The sequence below is a fragment of the Tachypleus tridentatus genome, chromosome 13, assembly GCF_004210375.1.
Source record: "Tachypleus tridentatus isolate NWPU-2018 chromosome 13, ASM421037v1, whole genome shotgun sequence".
Lineage (NCBI taxonomy): Eukaryota > Metazoa > Arthropoda > Merostomata > Xiphosura > Limulidae > Tachypleus > Tachypleus tridentatus.
Genome location: NC_134837.1, coordinates 79,161,724 through 79,185,379, shown reverse-complemented (window position 1 = coordinate 79,185,379; position 23,656 = coordinate 79,161,724). Strand labels below are relative to the sequence as shown.

Here is a 23,656-nt window from a genome sequence, read left to right as displayed (position 1 = left end):
AAAGTAATTGAAAACCTCATGGTAATATATATACATATATACTTCTGTTAATTATAATTGTATTTAGCATCAGTAGAGATTGGGATTTCATACAAACTTGTGGAACACGTTGTTTGTCTCACTGTTTAAACGTTTTCTTATTGGTTTATTTAGTCGATCAACAAACGATAGGAATTTTCATCCATTGAGTTAAACAAAACCAGATTTTGTTGTCTCTTTTAAATACTACAAATCTGCATGGGAAAGATCTGTTTCTTGTATTGTACAATTAATTCTATAGACATTTACTGCTGCGAAGCAACAGTGAGACAAGATCACCGTTTTTAAAATAATTACAGTTGTTTATGATAGAAATGGTTTTTCTTATGTAGTTTCTTTGTGACTTACGTGCTTTTTATTGACAAACGAAACAAAGTATTTAGGGTGCAATGCACGTACACTTCAGAAGATGTAAGATTCGTAAACAAATAGGAAAATAATTACTTATTCATTCTCTACCAGATTGTGTTGTTCTCAGTTGTTTTTTGTTTTCTACCTTGAGCTTGGTAATGCATTTAGTTTAGTGCTGTTTCAAAGTTTTATTAAACAAGTAAATTATTTTACACAGTTACACGAGTTTCTACCCAAAGGTTTCCAGTGAATTTAGCTCGTGATTCTTCAGGTGAGTACGGGTAAGGTCCCTTCACTTCGCTCTTGTAACACCAGGCCGGAAAAGACCCGCCTCCGTGTCGAAGTTACTACAGTCAGGCTACGTCACTTCTGTACCTCGTCAAATGGGTAGATACGAAGCCAAGTTTGGCGATAGCGCGCTGATTGGCTACTAGCCTCGTGCGCCGGGGCCATTGTCAATCAATAACGCATGGACTCCGGGCAAAGCTTTAGTCATAGAAAGAGAAGTGCTTGAACACGCTAGACGGCCAGAATTGAGGTGCTCCTCTTGTTGACAGAACTTTGTTCTGAAAGAGAACCAAATAAAGCCCTGTCTTCGACCAATACAGCCGTGTGGTGGCACTTGAAAGAGTCCGACTTCAGGCTGTGTGAAAGTGAACCTCTCTCAATACAACCATTCTGGCGGGAACTCAAGCCCATCAACAGATTGCCGTCATGTCCATTCCTGTCTGAGGGAGGGAAGCCTGCCGCAAACTACTTGACCTAGTCCTACCTGTGGATCCGTAACCACGGAGGCCTCCATCATTCGGCCCAGCAGTGCCTGTCCGTGCCAGCTGTGCAGCAGCAGCGGCCAGTCCCAGACCCTCGCCAGCCCTGCCAACGCTGCCACCCTGGCCACGCTAGAGAGAGAGTATGCTGTGTACCACCCGTTCGGGGCGCCGACCTCGGGTGCTTCTATGGGCCATGGACTTGAAGTTTCCGAAATGAAAATAGCTGGAGGTCTGTCCCATCATTCACCCGGCCATACACTCTCGATGGTCAGTTGTGCAACCACGACCTCCCATCAGGGTCATCATGTTTCAACATCGGGAGCATCAGATAGTAGTGATATGGGTAACAATTCAACATCTGGAAGTAATAACAAGAAAGACGCTGACCGGGTCAAACGACCGATGAACGCTTTCATGGTTTGGTCGCGCGGTCAGCGTAGAAAGATGGCTCAAGAAAACCCCAAAATGCACAATTCTGAAATCAGCAAGAGATTAGGTGCTGAATGGAAGTTACTGTCAGAAGCTGAGAAACGACCTTTTATAGATGAAGCTAAGCGTTTGCGGGCCTTGCATATGAAAGACCATCCCGATTACAAGTATCGGCCTCGCAGGAAGACTAAGAACATAATGAAGAAAGAAAAGTACCCCCTGGCGAGTGGGCTGCTACCGACAGACGTCCGAAACCAAGCAGTAGCGGTACAACAGGTTAACCGTGAGATGTACCAAATGAACGGCTACATGCCCAACGGTTACCCCACTATGATGCACGAAGCCTACCAGCACCATGCGGCAGCAGCCGGATACGGATCTCAGATGGCAGCCAGTGGTGGACTATATCCACGGTATGATATGTCTCAAATGCCCACCCCCATGACAACAGGGGCTAACATGTCCATGTCGTACATGAACGGTAACTCTGGTTACTCTTTGCCCATGTCGTCCTATTCACCCATGCAGAGCGCTAGTCCCATGTCGGTCTCGGGCCACATCAAGACGGAACACAGTCCTAGCCCAGGACCTGGACCCCATACCCCACCTTCGGCCATGACTGCATCAGCCGTAGCAGCAGCGACCGGGAGACGACCCGGATGTGCCCCTGACCTCCGAGACATGATCAGCATGTATCTACCGGGCGATGCCAACGACCCTAATGTCCAGAGACTTCAAATGCAAAGTCATTATCCACACCACAGTGACGCCGTGGGGCCGGGCAGCATGCCTTTAACGCATATGTAGTGTTCGTGTTCATCTAAAGAATCGTTGGATTGAAGACAATCCCCTAAAAACTGCGTGTCGTCCTTTATAATGACAGATACTGAAATAAAATAAAAATAAAAATTCGGGTCACTTCAGTGATAGTGACAAACATTTATTTCGCAGGTGAAGCGAGACTTGCAGCCCTCTCCTCACGAGCATTCGATATTTTGCACGTAAGTAAACTATGCGATGAAACGGAAGAATGTTGAAAGTGAGAAATTTCCAAACAGTTAAAAGTACATTCGAATGTAAATATTAACCACGCTTACTTTGTTAACGACGTCGCAAACCGATATCTATGTATATAAATATCGGTTTTGTTTATGAACAGAAAGTTAATCTTGTATAGTTCTCTCTCTATATATTATATATATAGTTATGAGTGTGAAGAAGGTTTGTGTAGGTTGTTGTACAGTGGGTATGTAATGTAGTGTTGTAAGGTACCGAATGTATTATCGCTATTGTTACGTATTGTATACATTTGGGTGGCCTCTTATACATCGTGTAGATATTTGTTCTACTTTACTTTTTTTCTTTTTAATCTCGAAGTCCTAGCATAATGCGTGTGTTTTATCATTCAAGCTACTGATATTCTACAAAAACAGAACCGTATCTTTAAGATTAGGTTTAGTGCAATGTATGCGTTAGGGTGATATAAAGCTGTTCGGTGAATTCCCAGGTAACAGAAGTCGAAGCCAAGTGTTTAACAGTTGAATGAGGAACCATGCATTCATTACAATTATAAATATTATATTATGTATTTTTCAGCTTAAATGTTCTATTTAAACAGTTTGATTATGTGTGTGTATATATATATATTAAACTTATTAGTTAATGGTACATCGTTACATCATGCGTACAAAACGTGCGTCAATTACAATAGATATATTTGTATATAGATGATCATCTCGCAAAATTTTCCTCTTCCACCGACAAATCTGCCAACAATGTGCATGTTTCCATAAAGTATTTAGACTTGATTTACATACGTCGTTTGGTGTCGTGTAGCTAGCTATTCTACGGTTTCGTGACAAAGCTGTAAGAACTATACTTTAATATTCAGTGATTAATAGTGCTGTAAACATACGGTTCTTGATTTGTGCAAAACGTGTACAAAGTAGTGCTAACAATTTTCATGAATGCTGTGTAAAGTTCTGTTTTAAATATAGGTCTGTATAGAAATTAACATTGCTAAGGTGCTTTTTTCACATCATATAAATTACACACTAATTTCTTACATATTTCAGGAAAATTGCTAGACTATATCGATTATATTTATTTAACTAATTGATAATCAGTAGTTTAATGATAGACAATATTGTTGAAGATAATAAAGATTTATGCGTGGCATTGGTTGTTATAATATCTTATTAAACGTCTGAGTATACGACGCGTGTACACTAATAAAAAAAATTAGGAAATGCACAAAACAAATTTGTTTTTCTAGGCTTAGAGTTTGTTCGTTGTTAAGCGCAAAGCTACACAGGCATCGAAACCCTGTTCATAGCGTTTATAAGCTTTCGGGATTACGGCTGACTCACGGGGGGATGGGCATTTAGGCTTACAGAAAATTTAATTTATTTATTCTTTTATTAATACAACTTATTTGAAGTGAGATCACACTTTTTTGGCACAGAGATTTGTTAAACAATGCTAAGAATGTATTGGAATGAGCTTTTGTTGTTAGAATAAGGTAAGACTTAAAATTTGCAATTTTATTTAAATAAAAACACAGAAATAAAAAAAAATATAACTAGTTATGTGTTATTGTTGAAAAACAAAATATTTCTAAAGGTGTATTGGGTCTTTTTATTGATGCTAGAAATATCCAGCAATTAAAAGGTGAACTGAATAAATTCATTACTGGTAAAAGAAACAACATTACTAAAAATATTTCGAAGATGGTAATTACGTATAATGAAGGCACATACTGCATATATACTTCATTATTAACAAACACAACAACATTTGTGGAATATTTTAAAATATCACAAATGCCTATAATCCCCGAGATAAAATACTTGAATTTCCAACGTTTCGCTCTATTAGCTTGATCAAAGGAGTAAATTAGAACATAGAGTCTAAACCTAGAGATTCTTCGATTTACGTTACACTCATTGCAAGGTAAGGTAGGTTATGCTTGACAGTTTATAAAGTCTGTTTGTTAATTTTGTAAATTGTTGTTTCATTTTTGTCTTGTTGTCTGTGTAGTTGACTATATTTATATCTAAATGCATACTAGGGAATAGAAGACATTATTAAAATAAACACGACAACGTCTCCACACAATTAAAACTTTTAATGTACTCCACGTTTTGACTTACGTTTCTATAAGGGTTAGAAACTGTATTACAAGAGAAATAAATATTCTGAATTGTAATTATTGCATGTAATCCAAAGATACTTAATCCTTGCTAAAGGCTATATAGAAACATCGAGTGTTCTATTTTTAATATCGGACTTTTCTAGTGTTTTGAGAAAATACAGATTAAAAGGGCATTGGACATATTGTCAATATGAAAAAAAAAAGATACTGCTGTATTTTTCTATTTCATTTTTCTTTTACATGGATAAAACCTTATTAATTAAATAAATTGTTTCTAGCAGCATAAAGTTTAACGTTCTTTAATTATTAGGACAAATAGCAACTTCTGTTTACTAAGATGAGTTTCTGTTGTAATCTATATTTCATTCGAGAGAGAGCCCTTGAAAGTATTCGTGTCTTCAAATAAACCTTTATTTACCACATGGAGAATAGCTGCTAGAACACATAAATTACACAATCACTGACAGTCATAAGACTAGTCGCTGTCGGATTACAGGCTACATTACAGAACACACGTATAATTCTTTGTGTGTTCCATTGTTGGACATTTAGTTTCACAGAATACGATATACAAACCGATATTTAGCCCGAATTGTTATTCTAAATAACACAAACTCCAAACAAGTGCAAGTGATGCTGCTTGTATATGCAGGTATAAAAACAATTAATTAAAACAAGTTTCTTCTGTAATAGTTTGTAAAACGTTATTAGACAACAGTCAAAATTATGTATTGTCTATTTTGTGCTGTTCTTATAATTTTAGTTTTTACAGTCATATTGATAATTCTATCCAATAGAGAAATACAAGTAAAAATTGATTTGAATAACTTAGTTTTAGTTGATGAACATATCAAAAGGCTACTTTATGGAATGTAAATGTCTGATAACTATTGATATTTGAAGTTGCCGTAAAATGTCTTAAATATTTTATGGTTTTTTCTCACGGTATATTTAAATGTTAAAGTAGACATATTGCAGTAAGATAAAATATGTTATTTCGTGGAAAATTCATAAGTGGTGAACTTAATGAATTTATTTTAGTCCTTTGTCAAAGTAGCTACATGTAACTTTACAAAACTGTACGATTTATGAATTTATATCCTATGTAATATTTCTCCATAGGTTATATGTGATGATGATAAAAGTGAAGTGTTAAAAAGCTCAGTTTTAAGATGTTCCTCAGAATTGTGGACATAAAAGTTAACGTTTTGTAAGCTGTGGCTCCCTCTAAGTTTTAAATAAATCAGAGAACTAAATTAATTTAAATGAGTTTTACTTAATTAGTAATTACTAAGTTTTGCCATGATTTTCCCAGGTGGAATTTTACACCGTAGCAAAGCATGTGTAGTTTAATGTATTTGACTACATGCTTACACAGTACCAATTGAACATGTTACTTGTTTATTGCACAAGCTAATTTACGTATTTGTGCTTTGTATGTTTATATAGATGTCTATAAAGATACCTTGTTCTTAATTGAATTCGATCATTGTATCAGAAAAAAAAATTACTTCCCAATCTTTGATATCTTAAATACTCAAGACTGATCATCCTCATGGTAGTTTTACTTGAACGTAATGCCTCGGACAGATGGTAAAATAACATTTATCAAAAGGTACATTCGAATTATCTTCTCCCTTACCTTTACGAGATGAGTAATGCTAGTAAGTGTCGAACTAAAAAACCTAATAAAGCATTAAAATGTTTTATATTAATTGGAAAATAAAATATCTTATCCTGTGTACGGGGCCACCCAAGATATTGCACTTTTATGTTGGATTCAATATAATTTTGTTGTCGAGCTATGTGACGCTGATGTATGAGTATCTTAAAAGATTGCCAGGGTATTTCATGTATACCTCTGTGAACTTATTAGCTCCTCACAAGTCTAAAGTAGCACTGTGAACATTGTATAAATGAACAAGTATAAGGTGTCCATTTGTATATAAATTGCACATCAGTCCCCACTATTACAATCCACTGTGTCACTCATGGCGTGTGTCTGATAGACATGCAGCTTCAAATAAAATATGTGGTATACTAAAAAACGTGTTGTTTATCAATGATTGCACAATATGCACTTGAAACGCTGTTGTTATACTGGAAAATGATTTTAGCATTTAACTTTGGTACTACAGGCGTTAGAACACAGTCACTATAATAACATACAAGAAACTGTTAACATGAAAATTTTCATATACTCACTGTATCACTGTTTTCGCCGTTACATCGTATTTAAAAATAAATGTATTCATTACTAGACTGAAGCGGTCGAGTGAAAGTTTTATACGAATAATTCGTCCTTAAATTGTTCAACACTATACCAGAGAAAAATGATTAATAAAAGTTTCATAAATATATATTTGTTTTGATCTTATCGGCTAAAAGAAAACTATAAATATAATAAAATTTCCTGTAGTAGTTTAAAAGGTTAGAAATTTTCTGTTAGCCATTGAAACTTATAGAAATACATAACCTCTATAGCAGTACTAAGGGAGTCAGAAAATTTTCTGTTAGCCATTGAAACTTATAGAAATACATGACCTCTATACAAGTACTAAGGGAGTCAGAAAATTTTCTACTCCTACAAACTGCTTAGAAGTAAGTTGTTCTTTATAACAGAGCTACGAACGTTATGAATTATTTTGGCCAATAAAACTGTTAGCAGTGAACTGTTTATCAATACGTCAGAAATCCTCTGCTAATCGCCGAAACTGTTAGAAATTTACTAACCTACGTAGCGGTGGTTAGGAAAGTAAAAATACTCTGCTATTCATCGAAACTGTTAGAAATATGCTAACGTCTACAACAGTGGTTAAGATATTATAAATACACCACCAGTCATCGTAACTGTTAGAAATATACTAACGTCTATAATAGTGGTTAAGATATTATTAATACTCTATCAGTCATCGAAACTGTTAGAAATATACTAACGTCTACAACATTGGTTAACATATTAATACTCTATCAGTCATCGAAACTGTTAGAAATATACTAACGTCTATAACAGTGGTTAAGCGTGTTTGTTTGTTTGTTTCTTATATGAAAGAGATATTGGACTATCTATCTTCTGTATCCAGTGAGGGGAATCGAATCCCTGATTTTTAGCATTGTAAATCTGAAGACTTACTGCTATTACACAGGGGGCGCATAATGTTTAAGACGTAAAAAATTATCTGCAAGCCACTAAAACTGTTAGAAACATTTCTAATCTTTGCAACCGTAGTTAGGACGCTTGGGAATCTCTGATACCAAAACTGTTTAAAACATCTGCAACCAATATGATAGGGAAACGTTCATTTTGAACCAAATTATAACATATTCAAATTCGCGCACTTTCTTTTTAAGCACATGAAACTGTGCTTTACCCGTATATATATATATACATCCAGTAAATGTATATTTATGTGTGACTGGCAGTGCTATACTGTATATATGTATCCTGTAGGTGTGTATTTATGTGTGAATGGTAGTGCTGTACTATATGTATATATATATATCTTGTAAGTGTATGTTTATGTGTGAATATACGCTGTGCTAAGTGGCATAATATGGGGTACAACAGCATATAAATTATAGAATTAACTGTTTAACAAGGAAAGCCGGGGCACTAATTTTGAGCTTACAGAAATGTTATTGGTGAAAATCTTACTGAAATTCAAAAGTTATTTTTTTTTTCAATAAAATCATTCTAACTAATTTCAGTACATCAGATGTGACAATCAGGAAGAAGATAAAACTTGAAGAAGACATTATAGATTTACAAGTTTTAAAGTACTAGAACAATGTTGTTACAATAATTTTATGTAGAACTGAGAGTATATTTTGGTATCGGTTGAGATAAAGACAAGTATGAAAGTTAGTCACGGCAGAAAGAAAGCAAGTCGTTAGTCAAGATCAATTTCAATCCATTTCTGGAGAACGAAAAGTGAAACCGCCAGAAAAATTTACTTTTTAGTATCGCTTCTAAATATTTAAAAATTATATGAACTCACTATGGATGAGTGTATGTGTATTTTTAATTTTGTTTGTTTCGAATTAAGCACAAAGTTTCACAATAAGCTTAGGTGCTACCCACCACGGGTATCGAAACCCGATTTCTAGTGCTGTGCCACTGGAGGGATTGGACTTTTGGTATCGAGATATTTTACTTGGTACACTAAAGTAAACCTTCCACTGAGAGGAAAACTAAATTTTATTATATAAAATTCAAATGGAGTTTGTGAGCGAATCAAATGCAGTAGAAACGTTACTCAGTGAACACAACCCCGTAGAGGCTATATAAAATGATGAGTACAGTTTAGAAAGGCAAACTCCCAGTTTGCCCCGGAAAAAGAAAGGTCCACCTTTCGAAATCTCTCGGGTTATAGGGTTTCTATTTCATGTTTAGAAAGGGAGGTCATTTCTTAGAAATGAGCTGTTTGGCAGGTCCTGACCTGGACTTCTCAGACAAGAAGATGCAAGTGTTGGTGTAAATACCCACCTTATAAGTATTATATAGTCCTGTTAAAATAAAGCGTTTAAAGTGGACGCCCCAAGTGTTGGCGAAAGCGGTCAGAGCAAAGTGCGCATGTGTAAGATGGAAAAAAAAACCCGCCTACTTAGTGAGTAATGTATCACCATATAATGAGCGTGTTTAAATCAGTTGATGGACGAATTTCATTTGGAAACATTATCCAATGGCCACAGACTCTGTTGGCAAATACATGCGGTGAAATCTGTTTTCTTCATGTTGTCGATAGTTCAATTTATTTTACTTAATAAAAAAATATTGTACGGTACATACATTCCATTTTATTAAAAACAAATTATGTTATACAAGGATGGAACAGTGGACATTGGACAGAATACTGTTTATATCTGTAAAGAGTCTGTGGGAAAGTGAATGCTGATAATACGGGAACGAAGAGTAAGTTATCACGTGAAACGTTCCAAAATTATGGAAGAACTGTTAGAGTTCACACCATGTATTAACGCACACCTATATATACATCTTCTTCAAGCGAGTTGTACTTAGAGGAAAGTAAATTAAAGAAGTGTAAGAGGAAAACGTATCCACCTAATAACACATCTTGATTTTATTGAAGACAAGGAGGTCGAGTTCGATTTGAAGTTTTTTTTTGTGGTTAGGCCCACACCAAGCATTCCGAATCAGGATGTTCTGTGAACAAACTCTGGCTCAGGACTCGCATGTTTACAGTTCACTGATGTTCATCATCATTCAGGGGCGATAGTGTTTGAACAGAACGAACAAGTTGTGTAGAACATGACGACTTCGTGTTTGGTTAACTCCATAGCTCTCTATTTAATCGGTATACCCGCAAGGCTGTTATTTAATTTGTCTATTACAATTTTTTTTACGTTAGTATGCTGTTTGATGTGAGCACATGAAATAGAACGTGTTTTTGTAACTTGTACAAACACGGAACTCTAACAAGTGACCTCAGTGTTATCATTTAACTTGAAAAAGTTTCAACCTCGGATATTCTTGGACATTCAAACAGCCTTTAAAATCTAGTTTTCCCCTAGAAAGTATAGATATACTAGAGCTAACAACTCTATATTATTAATTGTCATTTATAATTGAATAATTTCGTTCGTTCTTTCTGTCCACTACTGCACGTTGTTTAACCAACACTGAAAACGTTCCACCTTCCTTAGTATCTTTACAGCCATAGAAAATATAAAAGCATAATCATATCTAAGGTAGAAACTGTAATAAAACATATTCATACTTGTTTCCATTACATAATATAAGGATACATTAGAGCTGTCTCCTCTACTCGTCCCTAATTTTGAGTGATAGACAAGAGGGAAGACCGTTAGTCAACAGCGATATAACACATCCATGGCCCAAAAACGTGGGGCGCATTTTTACAACAGATTCACAATCCAGATACTAAATTCACACTTGGGCCTGGAAGAATAAATTACTTATTAAGAGACTGTTCATTTGTAAAACGTTTAAAGTAATCCAGATCGGACTATAAAGCTTAATAATTAAAATTATGTGGTCGTTTCATTAGTTAATAATTAATTATTTTAACAGTTGATGGTGAAATATGTAACAATATTGCTGATTTATGATGAATATAAAGTTCATGTTCTGTAATACATCAGTAAACATGTCTTGGGTACTAAATATTAACGAAGTATCTACCTTAAAGTATACTGGAAACAAACTCTATAACTTATTTAAAGTTTAATATAATCAGTGATGTCGAGAAAACCCACTTGTAGAGAAATATATATGCAAAAACGGCTCGTCAGAAGAAGGTCGAAACGTTGTTCGCTCTTCTATGTAAAATATTTTCTCAACCCAAACGAGCCGTTTTTGCATATATATAAAGTTTAATATAATTCATTCTCAAAATTATGTTAAAATCGCATTTTCATAATAATAAACTTTAATGTTTTGCGATTACAACCGGTATAATACAAATAGCTTCCACAGGTGTCAAATATAACGTGTATTTACAGATTGTAAAACCTGCGATGGAAACTATTTGTATTATACAGATTGAAAAACCTGCGAAGGAAGCTGAAGCGCGCGTGCAACAACGACTGCTCGGCCAACTGTTCCTGATGGTTTTCTATCATGATAACACTGAAGGCGGTTTTATGCTGATTTGCTACCGGTTTACAACTTAGATAGAATTTCACAAGTCATGCATGGTCACGGCTAAAGCTGAGATGATTTGAGATAGAGCCGCCGTTGATCCGTCAGGATCAGTGCTCGGCGCCCGCTTCTGAACTAGATGCTCACGTGCGTAAGGACTTAACCTTGGCGTGACGATTTTGCGTTTTAACCCGCCTTTACAGTCAGGTAAATTCGCAGATAAAAGGAAAGCCAGAGCTCACTAACGTTGCCTACTGCATTAATGGCTTTCGGATTTAAAATCCTGTAGTTAATTACAATATAATCATGTGAATACGTGGCTAGCTCGTCCACCTAGGTATGCTCTTCAGAGATTTTTGGTAGTTTAAACAAACGCCTAATTACCGTCGTCTTCGTAAAGATAAAGATAGAAACATCGGACGTTGTTGTAAACGTTTGAAAAAAAAAGCCCAAAGCTGTTTCGTGACACCCCGTCTGTTTATGAATATTGGATCATAATGATAAGGGAAACACACACACGACAGAATATTTTCATCATTTTTTCGGCTGACGAACACGTGTTCAACAAAGAACGTTTGACATTTTGATTATTGAATTTTTGTTTGTGTGTGTGTGTGCGTAAGTGACACTATAATTAATTCCATATTTCATCTATGTTAGAACGTACGCTGGAAGATAGACGTTCTATCATATCTTCAGTACTTAGAGCACTGGGGTGACAGAGAATGCTTTAATAATTATCGAGAGTATATAAAGTATATAAAAAACAAAACAAAATTGTATGTGTGATTGTAACTTTTAAAAACTGCGATATTAATCCAGCGCACCTATTTACATATCTGTATAGTTATTGTTCTGCCTACAGATAATTTATGTGGATAGTTACTGCCTATAATTATGCGGTTTTGTGTTGTGAGCTGCTCCTCCGCGTTGTCCTATAAATTTATGATAAAACTGAATTTTTTTTTTTTTATTTCGCGCAAAGCTACTCGAGGGCTATCTGCGCTAGCCGTCCCTAATTTAGCAGTGTAAGACTAGAGGGAAGGCAGCTAGTCATCACCACCCACCGCCAACTCTTGGGCTGCTCGTTTACGAACGAATAGTGGGATTGACCGTAACATCATAATGCCCTCACGGCTGAGAGGGCGAGCATGTTTGGTGCGACCAGGATTCGAACCCGCGACCCTCGGATTACGAGTCGAGCGCCTTAACACGTTTGGCCATGCCGGGCCATACAAATATTTGAGAGGCAAAATGGAGTATAAATATTTTAGAAATGTTGTTTATTATCTCTTGCGATAAAGATTTGTTTGACCTTCCTTAGGGCAACACTGATCGTTATAAATTTCGTAATTAGCATAAAGTTATCTTTCCAAATATAGATATAAGCATTGCCTATTATATAATTTGTAATCCCCCGCTAGAACAGGGTAAGTCTACGAATTTATAACGTTAAAATCAGGGTTTTGATACCTTCGGTGGACACAGAAGATAGTCCGATATGGCTTTGCTATAAACAGAGGTCTGGTAACATTACAAACCTTCTTGTTTGTTTATTTGTTGTTAAGCACAAAGCTACACAGATGGTTAGCAAAGCTTTGCCAACCGCGAGATTCAAAAACCATATTCTACTGTTATAAGCTCTGTTGATGGTTTGATTACTAAACACGTATTTAATACAGTGAAATTCGTTATTTTCAATCAAGTGTTTACATAAATAAAAAAAGGAACAACATGTGATAAAAATCACAGGTAACTCACAACTAGAAAAATATGTGAGAAGTATGTGCTTATATATATATTCACAAATCTATAGAAAATCAGTTATTTGGGATTTTTGTTAAGACGTTAGCTGAGAGATTATCGGTGTGCTTTTCACATAGTAATCTGGATGTTTTGTCATGTAAAAAATGATATATATATATATCCATATGTTTATAGTTTATGGAGGTTTAGGTTTAATTTCACTACTTAGAATTATAAATTCCTATAACTGATATTGTCCTGCTAATAGCACCATGCTACTGTTTTCACATACTTATATGTCTATAAACAGAGGGTTATATTTTACTAATACTTTTATGAAAAAGTCACCTGCAAACGGTGGGATAAGGCAAGAATTTCTACAAGAAAAGACGAATGTCAAAGGTTAAGTATGACGACTTGAGGAATGCTGTTGATACATGTCACAGCGATACAAACTAATCTTGTTCAGTCAGTTACCTCGTGTTCACTGTTTGTTACATTGGTAGCAATGGCTGCTTTCCTTCAAGACGTGTCGTAATGAAACGTTGATGAGACATGATTGATTAAATTACCTGACCCTCGCGAAAGAATAGAAATTCCAGACACATCCACCCTGTGTTATCCCATCAGTCCTTGACCTGTGTTATTTATTTCAACATGAGCACAAGTGATAGTCACTTCCAGTAGTTCACCAGTATATTTTCAGTGGTTTATCTACCCTCCACTTCCAGAATGTCTTTACCTCGGACATTCTGTTTAACTCTTAAAACTAAATAAATGCTGCAAATACGTGCGTGTGTGAATGTTTTGGTCAGATATCCTGTAGGAGTCCAGGACGTTTGTTATACTTCATGTGAGCTAACAGTTGTTGCAAGTAAACTTTCACTCCCTACACCCCCCGTAAAGTGAATTCTTGGCATAGTCACAACTCATGAGACGCTTCGATAGTTAATATTGTTATGGAAAATTCCTGCCAACTTAAAAACTGTTTATTTTTCTCTAAACCTCTGGTTTGGAAAGTTCCTATTGTGATAGCTAGCGGGCAAGCAAAAGAGAATTTACGGCTTCGACTGTGTTCGTTTCCAAGGTTTTCAAACCCTGACGTATGTCTGTTTGTGTTGAAATGACACCGAAACTTAAGGTAAGCAATCCGATGACAACCTTGTTTCGCGCGAGCTGATGTACTAGTTACGCTTGGAATGTCGCACGTGCACTAAACATCTAATCTCCCGTCGTCGTAACAAGCAATTAGAACCTTCGTGTATTTTCTTAAACGCTTATAATCGTAGAGCATCGGTGGGTCTTTCCTTCTGTTCTAAAGCCAATTCGTATTTTCGTCGTGGATCAAACGCCCGTTGGATGTTCATTCACCGACTCTGAAAGTTAGTGCGATTCAGGCGCTAAAGAGTATGCAAACATTACACACTTTACAGTCCGTTAATCAGAGCTGTTCTTTCCCCCCCCATGAGCATACGACTAGGTGGGACATATGTCTCCTGACCACTGGACCCTGTCAGAGATCATCAAACTCAACGAACGTTGGTTAACAACGCTCACGGAAGGAGAGTCGCGCGTGCTGCAATGAATCCAATAGCGCACTTCCTTAAAGAATAGAGTTTCATTTAAAAACTTTGTCAGACGATGAGAATCACAAATGTTTGACAAAAAAAAAAAAAAAAAAAAAATAGAGAGAGAAAGAAATCTCACAGCTTCTCCCTATATAATATGTTGCTAAAGTTATCTTCAGCATATTGTGTATATAATAATGTAACATTAACAGAAATTTGGGCATAACTCACTGAAAAAAATAATCAAAACATTAGCCAATAAGAAGAGAGATTTAACGATATTGGATTTACCCTGTAAATTTACTATCGTGTTCTATCACAAGGATTTCTTAACAATACTTTGTTGGTTCTTATCATAACCGATTCTTAAAGTGTTGTATAAATTGAAGTATTTCTATAAAGTGTTTGGACGATAATTTGCTGAATCTTATCGTAAATGATTCATAAAGTGTTGTCCAAATATTAACCGCATTCCAAAACAGTTTTTGACTATATATTGTTGGTTCTTATCATGACCGATTCATAAAGTGCTGTACGAATCTTAACTGCATTCTAAAACAGTTTTTTGACTATATGTTGTTGGCTGTTATCATGACCAATTCATAAAGTGCTGTACGAATCTTAACTGCATTCCTTAAAACATTTTGTTTGAGTTGTTGGTTCTTATCATGACTGGTTCATAACGTAATACACAAATTTTAACCTCGTTTTTTCGCAACATTTTTTAGGAATATATTGTTGTTTTTTTCTTGACTACTACATAAAGTGCTATACAAATGTTAACCGTATTTCTTCACAATACCGTGTTAACTGTCTATTGTTATACTTACAACAACTATCCAGTAATATGCTTTAAACTGTTAAATGTATTCCTTCAAAATATTTTGTGAATTGTTGACAGTTAAGTAAAATACGTATACATCTTTTGTTTGGAAAGACTTCAGAATAAAAGAAAACACTTTAATATTGATTCACTCTATAAATATAGTTCTGTTTAACATTCGTGATAGATAGTTAGCATAATGGCGGATCTAAATCTTTAGTTCTGATCTTACGTGTAGTTTTCTTTAACATTTTTTTATCTATATTCCCTTTTGTCTAGCACGAGTACCTCGTGTAACATTAACTTAATTATGCCGATGTTTTCATGGACGTGAGAACTTACCTTGTCTAGCAAGAATCCTTCATTAACGATTTGTTATGGACCATGAATGATTAATTACAAGTTAAATCAGGATTTTACCTCCAGGAACTAGCACGTTATTAGCAGGCTTACTCTGCAATTAATTTTCGCCTTTAATCTTTGCATTAACCCTGAAGCTGTTGAGGGGGGAATATAAGTAAATGAACGGGTGTCATCCACAGAAATGTTTAGTTAGGTGAAAGTGTATGTGGACTTATCAGTTAAACATATTTTTATCAAGGACTTTTGTTAAAATATAAAGACTAGCAAAGACAAAAAAAGATATCACAAGAACGAGCCAATAATACACAACTAAAATAAAATTACATGAAACAGAAATAAAATAAGATTATAATAAAACAAATAATCACCAATCACAGACAGTGATAGATACAAGTGAAAACTAACAAAACAGGTGTAAAAACACGTGAATTGAACCAACTAATGAACAACAGCCTGAAGAAGGATCCAGTCAATCAGTTGGTTAACACTGTTATTCACTCTTGCTTTTGTTTTTTTCACTCAAACGTTAATAACAAAGAACATATTCTAACACATGGGACAAGAGTTATAAAGTTATCACAAACCAGGAAACAAAAAACAGGCAAAGTACCATAGAGAAGAGAAGAAAGTTCTCAACTAAAAACATTTTCATTTACTTCTAAAACTAAAAACAACTTATTGGATAATAACCATGTTTACAAGTGTATTTAGTACAATAGTTTTTTTCAATTAATTTGAATTACAAGTAACTTATCATTTGATAATTTTGCATTATTTTTTATCTTACCTATTCAGTTTCATGAAATATCATACTCAGTTTTGTATAGTACAGGTGTTTATATTGAGGCGAAGAAATATGAGATGAATGAATGATAAATCAAGGATTTAAATTCCCTACATTATTTAAAACTTCATTTGACAAGCTTTTTGAAACGTTATAGGATTCTTGGATTTTCATTCAAGCCAAAGAATTTGATTATATCTTAATTAGTTTCGAATTCCCTTTGTCATACTAAAATTACGTAATGTAAAACGACAATGAAGATAGGACATAAATTTCATAGATTTTAAATCTTTAAATAAACATTTTAAATCACTGTTTTGAAAATTCTAGGAGAGTTATTCGCTTTGACTGATTTCATTGTTTAAAGTAAAAGGACTAGGAATATAAAAGAACAAATCTGAGATTCAAGGCACTTCTGAAGAACTGTTAAGGAAAATAACAAATCTAGGATTCCTGACATCAAATTATTGATTTTGAAGCACCATACAGAAGCTATGTATTCGCATCTCATATACATCAGGTAGAGCCACAATTCTTGCTTGTTTGAATTGCAATTTCGCAAAAAGCTACACGAGGACTACCTGTGCTAGCCGCTCCAAATATAGCAGTGTAAGACTAGAGGGTAGGCAGCTAGTCAGCACCATCCACCGCCAACTCTTGGGCTACTCTTTTACCAACGAATAGTGGGATTGACCACCACATTATAACGCCCCAACGGCTGAAAAGGCGAGCATGTTTGGTGTGACGGGAATTCGAATTCGCGACTCTCGGATTGCAAGTCGAGTGCTTTAACCACCTGGTCATGCCGGGCCTCACTTATTGTTTCTGAATGAGTAGGAGAAATTTAAAAGTTTTGTGATTTTAACAAAGAACCTGATCCATTGTTATGGAGATTTAAGAAAAAAACTTGAACAAGACTAGTGATTTTTTAAAGAAGTTATTATGTAGTTGCTAACTTTCGTTAATAATATGAACTTTTAAATCCAAGGAAGAAAACCGGTACGTGATTTTTAAGTTCTGAATTATACATTATCTGTTGGTTGTGGAGTATTCTTTTCAACAAAGTTTGCACTATAACCGGTACCACGTGGTCGGGTTTCAAGAAGTCTAAAAAACGATACGTCCACAATTATTATTTTTGAAAAAAGTACTATTAAAAAGAAGTTTAGCAATACCAGAAAAAATACATAAAATAGGTTTAATATAATCAGGTAAAATATCTGAAAATTACCTGATAACGTCTGAGTTCTAGTCACTGCTTCTAAGAGAAGATGCAGATGACCAAATCAGAAGAACCAGTTTCTTCAAACATACATTTAGAAATTGCTCTTTGTTTCCATTTATCGGTGAAGTAAAAATATTTAAGTGTGAGCTAAAAAATTATTACCATTGATTACGATTGTTTTTTCTTGTGAGCAAAAACCGTGAATATGTTGCAAGTTATATTTCATGAACAGTTTTTAATTTGAAACCTCTGCAATAATTTATATTATTGAAAAACGTCTTGTGTTTATATGGGAGCTTGGCATGGCCAGGTGCTTAAGGCACCCGACTCGTAATCTGAGGGTCGCGGGTTCGAATCTTCGTCGCACTAAACATGCTCGCCCTTTTAGCCGAGGGGGCGCTATAATGTGACGGTTAATCCCACTATTTGATGGTAAAAGAATAGCCCAAGAGTTGGCGGTGGGTGGTGAAAACTAACTGCTTTTCCTCTAGTCTTACACTGCTAACTTAGGGACGGCTAGCGCAGATAGCTCTTGTGTAACTTCGCGCGAAATTCAAAACGAAACCAAACTGTTTATATATGACTTCAGGTTCATTATAGTATATTCGTTTCCAGACTTTGTGTTGTAGAAAATGCCTAGCTTATCGATTGTAAAGAAGCAACTTTTTTTAAGTGACAAGTCTAGGGGTTTACACTGCTAAAATCAGAGGTTTGATTTTCCTCGGTTAACACAGCAGGTAGCCCGATGTGGCTTTACTATAAAAATACAAATACACGTTTCTTTCATAGGTAGGTTATTTCGTCTTAAGGCTTCTACTCTCCAGAACTTGTGGAAATAATAATATACATTTATTATAATACTTGTTTTAGTTGTAATTTAACTTAAGTCTTTGTTAGTCCTCAGAATCTAAAATAATTTTTTTTTGAAGGAGAGACAATAAATTCAGGTTTCAAACCACAATGTAAGTATCGTTATCATAGACATTCCCTTTTGTTTTGCATTTTTTACTTTCAAACTTCGTAACATTTGTTTTAGATTTTTAGTATTCGTAATCACTCAAACTTTTATTGTAATACATTATGTGAACTTTTTGTATTGTGTTTTTTATCAGTCTTCCTAACACGTGCAAAAGTGTTTAATTATTCATATCAGAAATACAGCCTTACTTTATCTAATACTCTTGTTCAGTTTTCTTCAAAGAAAAAGGGTGTAATTCCAGAAAAAAACATCATCAACAACAACGCTTTTAGAGGTGTCAATTTCGTTGTAGTGTTAAGGTTTGAAATAGTAACCTTTGGAGCATTTACCGAAACGTCAGAAAGAGTTATACCAACTTCTCTCTGGTGTACTTGAGGTTTGATGTGGTAGTGCTTCTAAGATGGGTTATAGCATTAGAAGTAGTTATAACATCTTCCTTAAGAGAAAGCTAAAGGATGAATGGACACAAAGCATCACGAGCAGTTATAACAAATTTACTCTGACATGCGTAATGTAGTTAAGATTTGCAAGGGTATTGTTTTCTGGCTTCATTAAATCGTCAGAGCCATCTATACCAACTTTATTCTGGTATCCGTAGTATAGTTAAGGTTTGTTTGTTTGAATTTCGCGCAAAGCTACACTAAGGTTATCTGCGCTAGCCGTCCGTAGTTTAGCAGTGTAAGACTAAAGGGCAGGCAGCTAGTTATCACCACCTACGCCAATTTTGAGCTATTCTTTTATGAACGAATAGTAGAATTGATCGTAACATTATAATGCCTCCACGGCTGAAAGGGCAAGTATGTTTGGTGCGACTGGGATTCGATCCCGCGACCCTTAGATTACGATTCGAGTGCCCTCACCACCTGACCATGCTGGGCAGTATACAGCTAAGGTTTGTACGTGTATTGTTTGTAAAATGTATTAATACATCGGAAAGGGAAATAACAACTTTCTTTTGATGTACTTAAGATCACTTAAGCTCTTAAGACTACGTTTGCTAGAATTTATAAAACTTTATAAAGAGGTATAGTAACACCCTTCTAACGTGAGTAATATAATTAAGGTTTGAAAGAGCACTGCATCCAATGTTTCCTGAAGCATTATAAACAATTATATATTCTACTTTCTAATGCGTTTAATATATTTGACGTTTGTATGGATACTGTTTCTATGATTTACTAAAAGCGTCTAAAACTGTTATAACAGCTCATCTGCTGATATAGTAAATATAATATTAATGTATGAGCGTCTGAGTGTGTTTAGTTAGGTATACGTGTATGTGTAAAGATATTTAGCCTGGTATACTGAGGCTAAATGTATATGAATTATCTTCCAAAGTGAACTGTTACAACGACATTATAGTGAGTCCTACTGTTAAAACACATCTGCCAGTTACAATGAATATTCCGGTTTTTGAACTCCATTCATCGAAACTTTGCTTCTTTTTACAAGTTCGTGTTTTGGTATTCTTATGTAATGTAACTTAATCCATATTAAGAGTTTAAAGTGTTGTAAATCTATATCATATTCTTAGTCTAATAACGTTTAATTTTCACTCTAAATTATATCAACGGTTAAGTCTTGTAGGTCTTGTAACATTTGGTATGCACACCAATCACATCAACGCTTGATCCTTTCACTTCTAATAACGTTAAATTTCCGTGTTAATTACATCAACAGTTAAGCCTTGTAGAATTGAAGCAGTGAGATGATTACTTAAATGTGTATCAAGTCCGCAGCCCTAAAATCAGTAATATTATGCTTCAGAAGAAAGCACAGATCGTGGCCTTATTTAGCCCTTTAGAAAGTTAAATAAAGACACTGTACTACATCAGTTAACCATCACATAAAACATAAAGACAAAATTTAATATGGGCATGTTTAAAGTTATGTACTGTATCAAATTAATCAACCTTCTTATAAAACATAGACAGTTAAAGATATTGTAACATATCACTTAACCTTTACCTAAAACACAAAGACGATTCAAAATAGGTAAAGTAGCATATCATATAACTTCACTTGTAACATAACTACAGGTAAATATAAGTACTTTAGCATATCATTTAACCCTTACTAAAAGCATAAAGATGGTGAAATATTGGTAATGTAACGTGTCATTTAACCTTTACATAAAAGGTAAATACAGTTACTGTAAGATGGAATATACATGTAGTTAATCTAGTTAGTGTAATACATAGTTAACCTTCACATGAAACACCAATATCAAACCAAGCTACCTATATAGATCAGAAATGAGCATAGTTAACTTAATATAATATTCAAACTATGTTACTAATAATGACTATAATGCATTGTTTAAGTTGTAAATCTTTGCTGGTAACAGTATTATCAGTCGTAAACCCAAAAAGATTGAATACTTTAACGTATTAGCCAGTATTTTCAAACTGACTGACCACTGTTTTAAGGAAATGAAGTGCTGCAGACACTAACCGTGTATAGAAATCTCTGGGTGCCCTCCTCAGGAAAATGTTGAAACTTTAAATGCTTTGAGACGCATTTTGGGTAATTTCTGAAAATATTTAATAAAATATATTAAAAAGTACATTCTCAGCTCAATTTTTGAATTACTATTACACTAATTCATGGCAGGGTTAATGTTTGATATCACGAACAATGAAGCACCTATGGAAGGAACAGCAGAACGAATTGAATACTGTATTAAATGGTGAAGAACAACAATGTTGTAGTCAGGCATTTCCTGTCTTTATTAGTTTGTTGTTCATCTGCTAAAGTTTATGTCTACCTTGAGAGACAATTGTTCGTCCAAAAGGGGTGGTCAAATCACTGGCTATAATCAAGGTATCAATAAACCTTTGCTTACAGTATCAAGAAAGCTTAAATTTAAATATCAAAAACATACCAGTTAACCTTCACAAAAGCGCAATACAGTTTGATACAGATATTGTAACACGTCAATCAACCTTTCCATAACATAAATAGGGTTGGATATAGATATTGTAACACGATAATTAACCTTCCCAGAAGATAAATACAGTTTGATATAGATATTATAATATGATAATTAACTTTTCCATAAGATAAATACAGTTTGATATAGATATTATAATATGATAATTAACCTTCCCAGAAGATAAATACAGTTTGATATAGATATTATAATATGATAATTAACTTTTCCATAAGATAAATACAGTTTGATATAGATATTATAATATGATAATCAACCTTCCCAGAAGATAAATACAGTTGGATATAGATATTGTAACACGTTAATCAACCTGTAGATACTCTTAAACTCTGAAAGTGCTCGTGAGCTTATATATCCTTCCATTAAGGACTTTTAGACTTTATTCAGTCTTCCTATTTAAAGATCTCCATGGTTACTTACCAACGCACTTAATTTTGTTTTAGTTGTATTATGCTCTTATCTTATCGTTTATCATAAAATAATTCAGCTTATTTTAACTTTTATTTTTGTTTCACATAAATGTTTTTATTTTGTGTTTTCAGTCGTTTGGTGGTTTTCCTCTTTTTCAAGATACAAAACTTTATTATACTGACAAGTAACTTCAAGATATATAATTTATTTTTCCTTTTCTTCAAATGTCTCAATTTCCCTTTACATACATAGAGAAAATATGGAAAAACAACAGCAGGGAGTCAACTTACAATAGTGGCGCCCTCTGTGCTTCACCTTTTTATTTCATTACTATGCTTACTATATTATATGTTTCAGCCATTTAACAACATACCTTAGTATGTTGTTATTCACTCATTTATTGCCCTATATTAAAGGTTCGATTCCTGCGGTGGGTACAATTCAAACGGCCTATTATGCAGCTTTTCCCTTACAACTAGCAAACAAATTTTCAGTCATTTTTTGTGGGAATTATATCATCAATATGTTTCATTCTGCTTGACTGGTTTTAAATAAGAAAGATTTTTAATTATATTATATTATTTGACAAATTCATACACAGAATGTTTGGACTCAAAGGTAAAAACAAAACAAAACACTATGTACGTTAAAGATTACATTGCTTATAAAACTATCAGTAACTTTTTTTGCTGTTTTTGTTTCCAAAAGTTCGGAAATGAACAACAGGAATAAATAAACCAGAGTGAAGATGGAATTTCTGCCACACCTTCAGGGAGCAAAAGCCAAAAATATTCGTTAACAAAATTTCTTTTCTCTTTCTTTACCGCTAGCACTAATACAAACGTGAGTCTCTCAAAGTTAATTCGTAGCAACAGAAAAAGAAGAAAAATGCTATTAAACAGCTTAATGCTTTTGTGCGGTTAATAGAATATCCTAAACATATCAGCTTAACCTTGTGCTTGTTTGTACTACCAATTAACCAGATTAGTTGAACTAAGGCATAACACTCCACATAACTCCCATTTTAAAGATGCCGAGTGAATCTTACTATCTTCTTTATATAAATACCATAATCGGTTATGAAGCGAACGAAACTTTTTTCCCCTATAAATTATTAAAGTCAAGTCATTAAGAAAGAAATTTAAGTTGTATGATCAGATCAGTATTTCATGTTTCTTCTATTGATTGAAAGATCAATATCTCATGGGTTATTTATGTTAGAAACAGATTCAAGCTATTGAAAGCTTGGGTCTCTTAAAAACAAAACTTAGCCAGTGACAAAACTGACTAACAAGTTAATATTTATGTTCTTTAGTTTACTTTAAAACTTTTTATATCAGTTTTATACAGAAAGATAACTACCCCAATCTCGATACTATCTACAGTTGCTGTTTTTTCGATATTTTTCCTGGGACTATCATCCACTTTGATAAAAATCG

The 23,656-nt window shown here is 34.5% G+C and overlaps 1 protein-coding gene and 1 long non-coding RNA gene across 5 annotated transcripts in view; both read left to right on the top strand.

Annotated features, from left to right (window-relative positions):
- The window catches only part of LOC143237895 (uncharacterized), a 199,689-nt gene that overhangs the window by 158,509 nt on the left and 17,524 nt on the right, over positions 1 to 23,656 (top strand). The window lies entirely within an intron of this gene.
- LOC143238004 (transcription factor Sox-3-like) lies at positions 872 to 6,791 on the top strand. Its single transcript, XM_076477868.1, has one exon. The coding sequence runs from the start codon at positions 1,347 to 1,349 to the stop codon at positions 2,394 to 2,396; it is 1,050 nt and encodes a 349-aa protein (XP_076333983.1). The 5' UTR covers positions 872 to 1,346; the 3' UTR covers positions 2,397 to 6,791.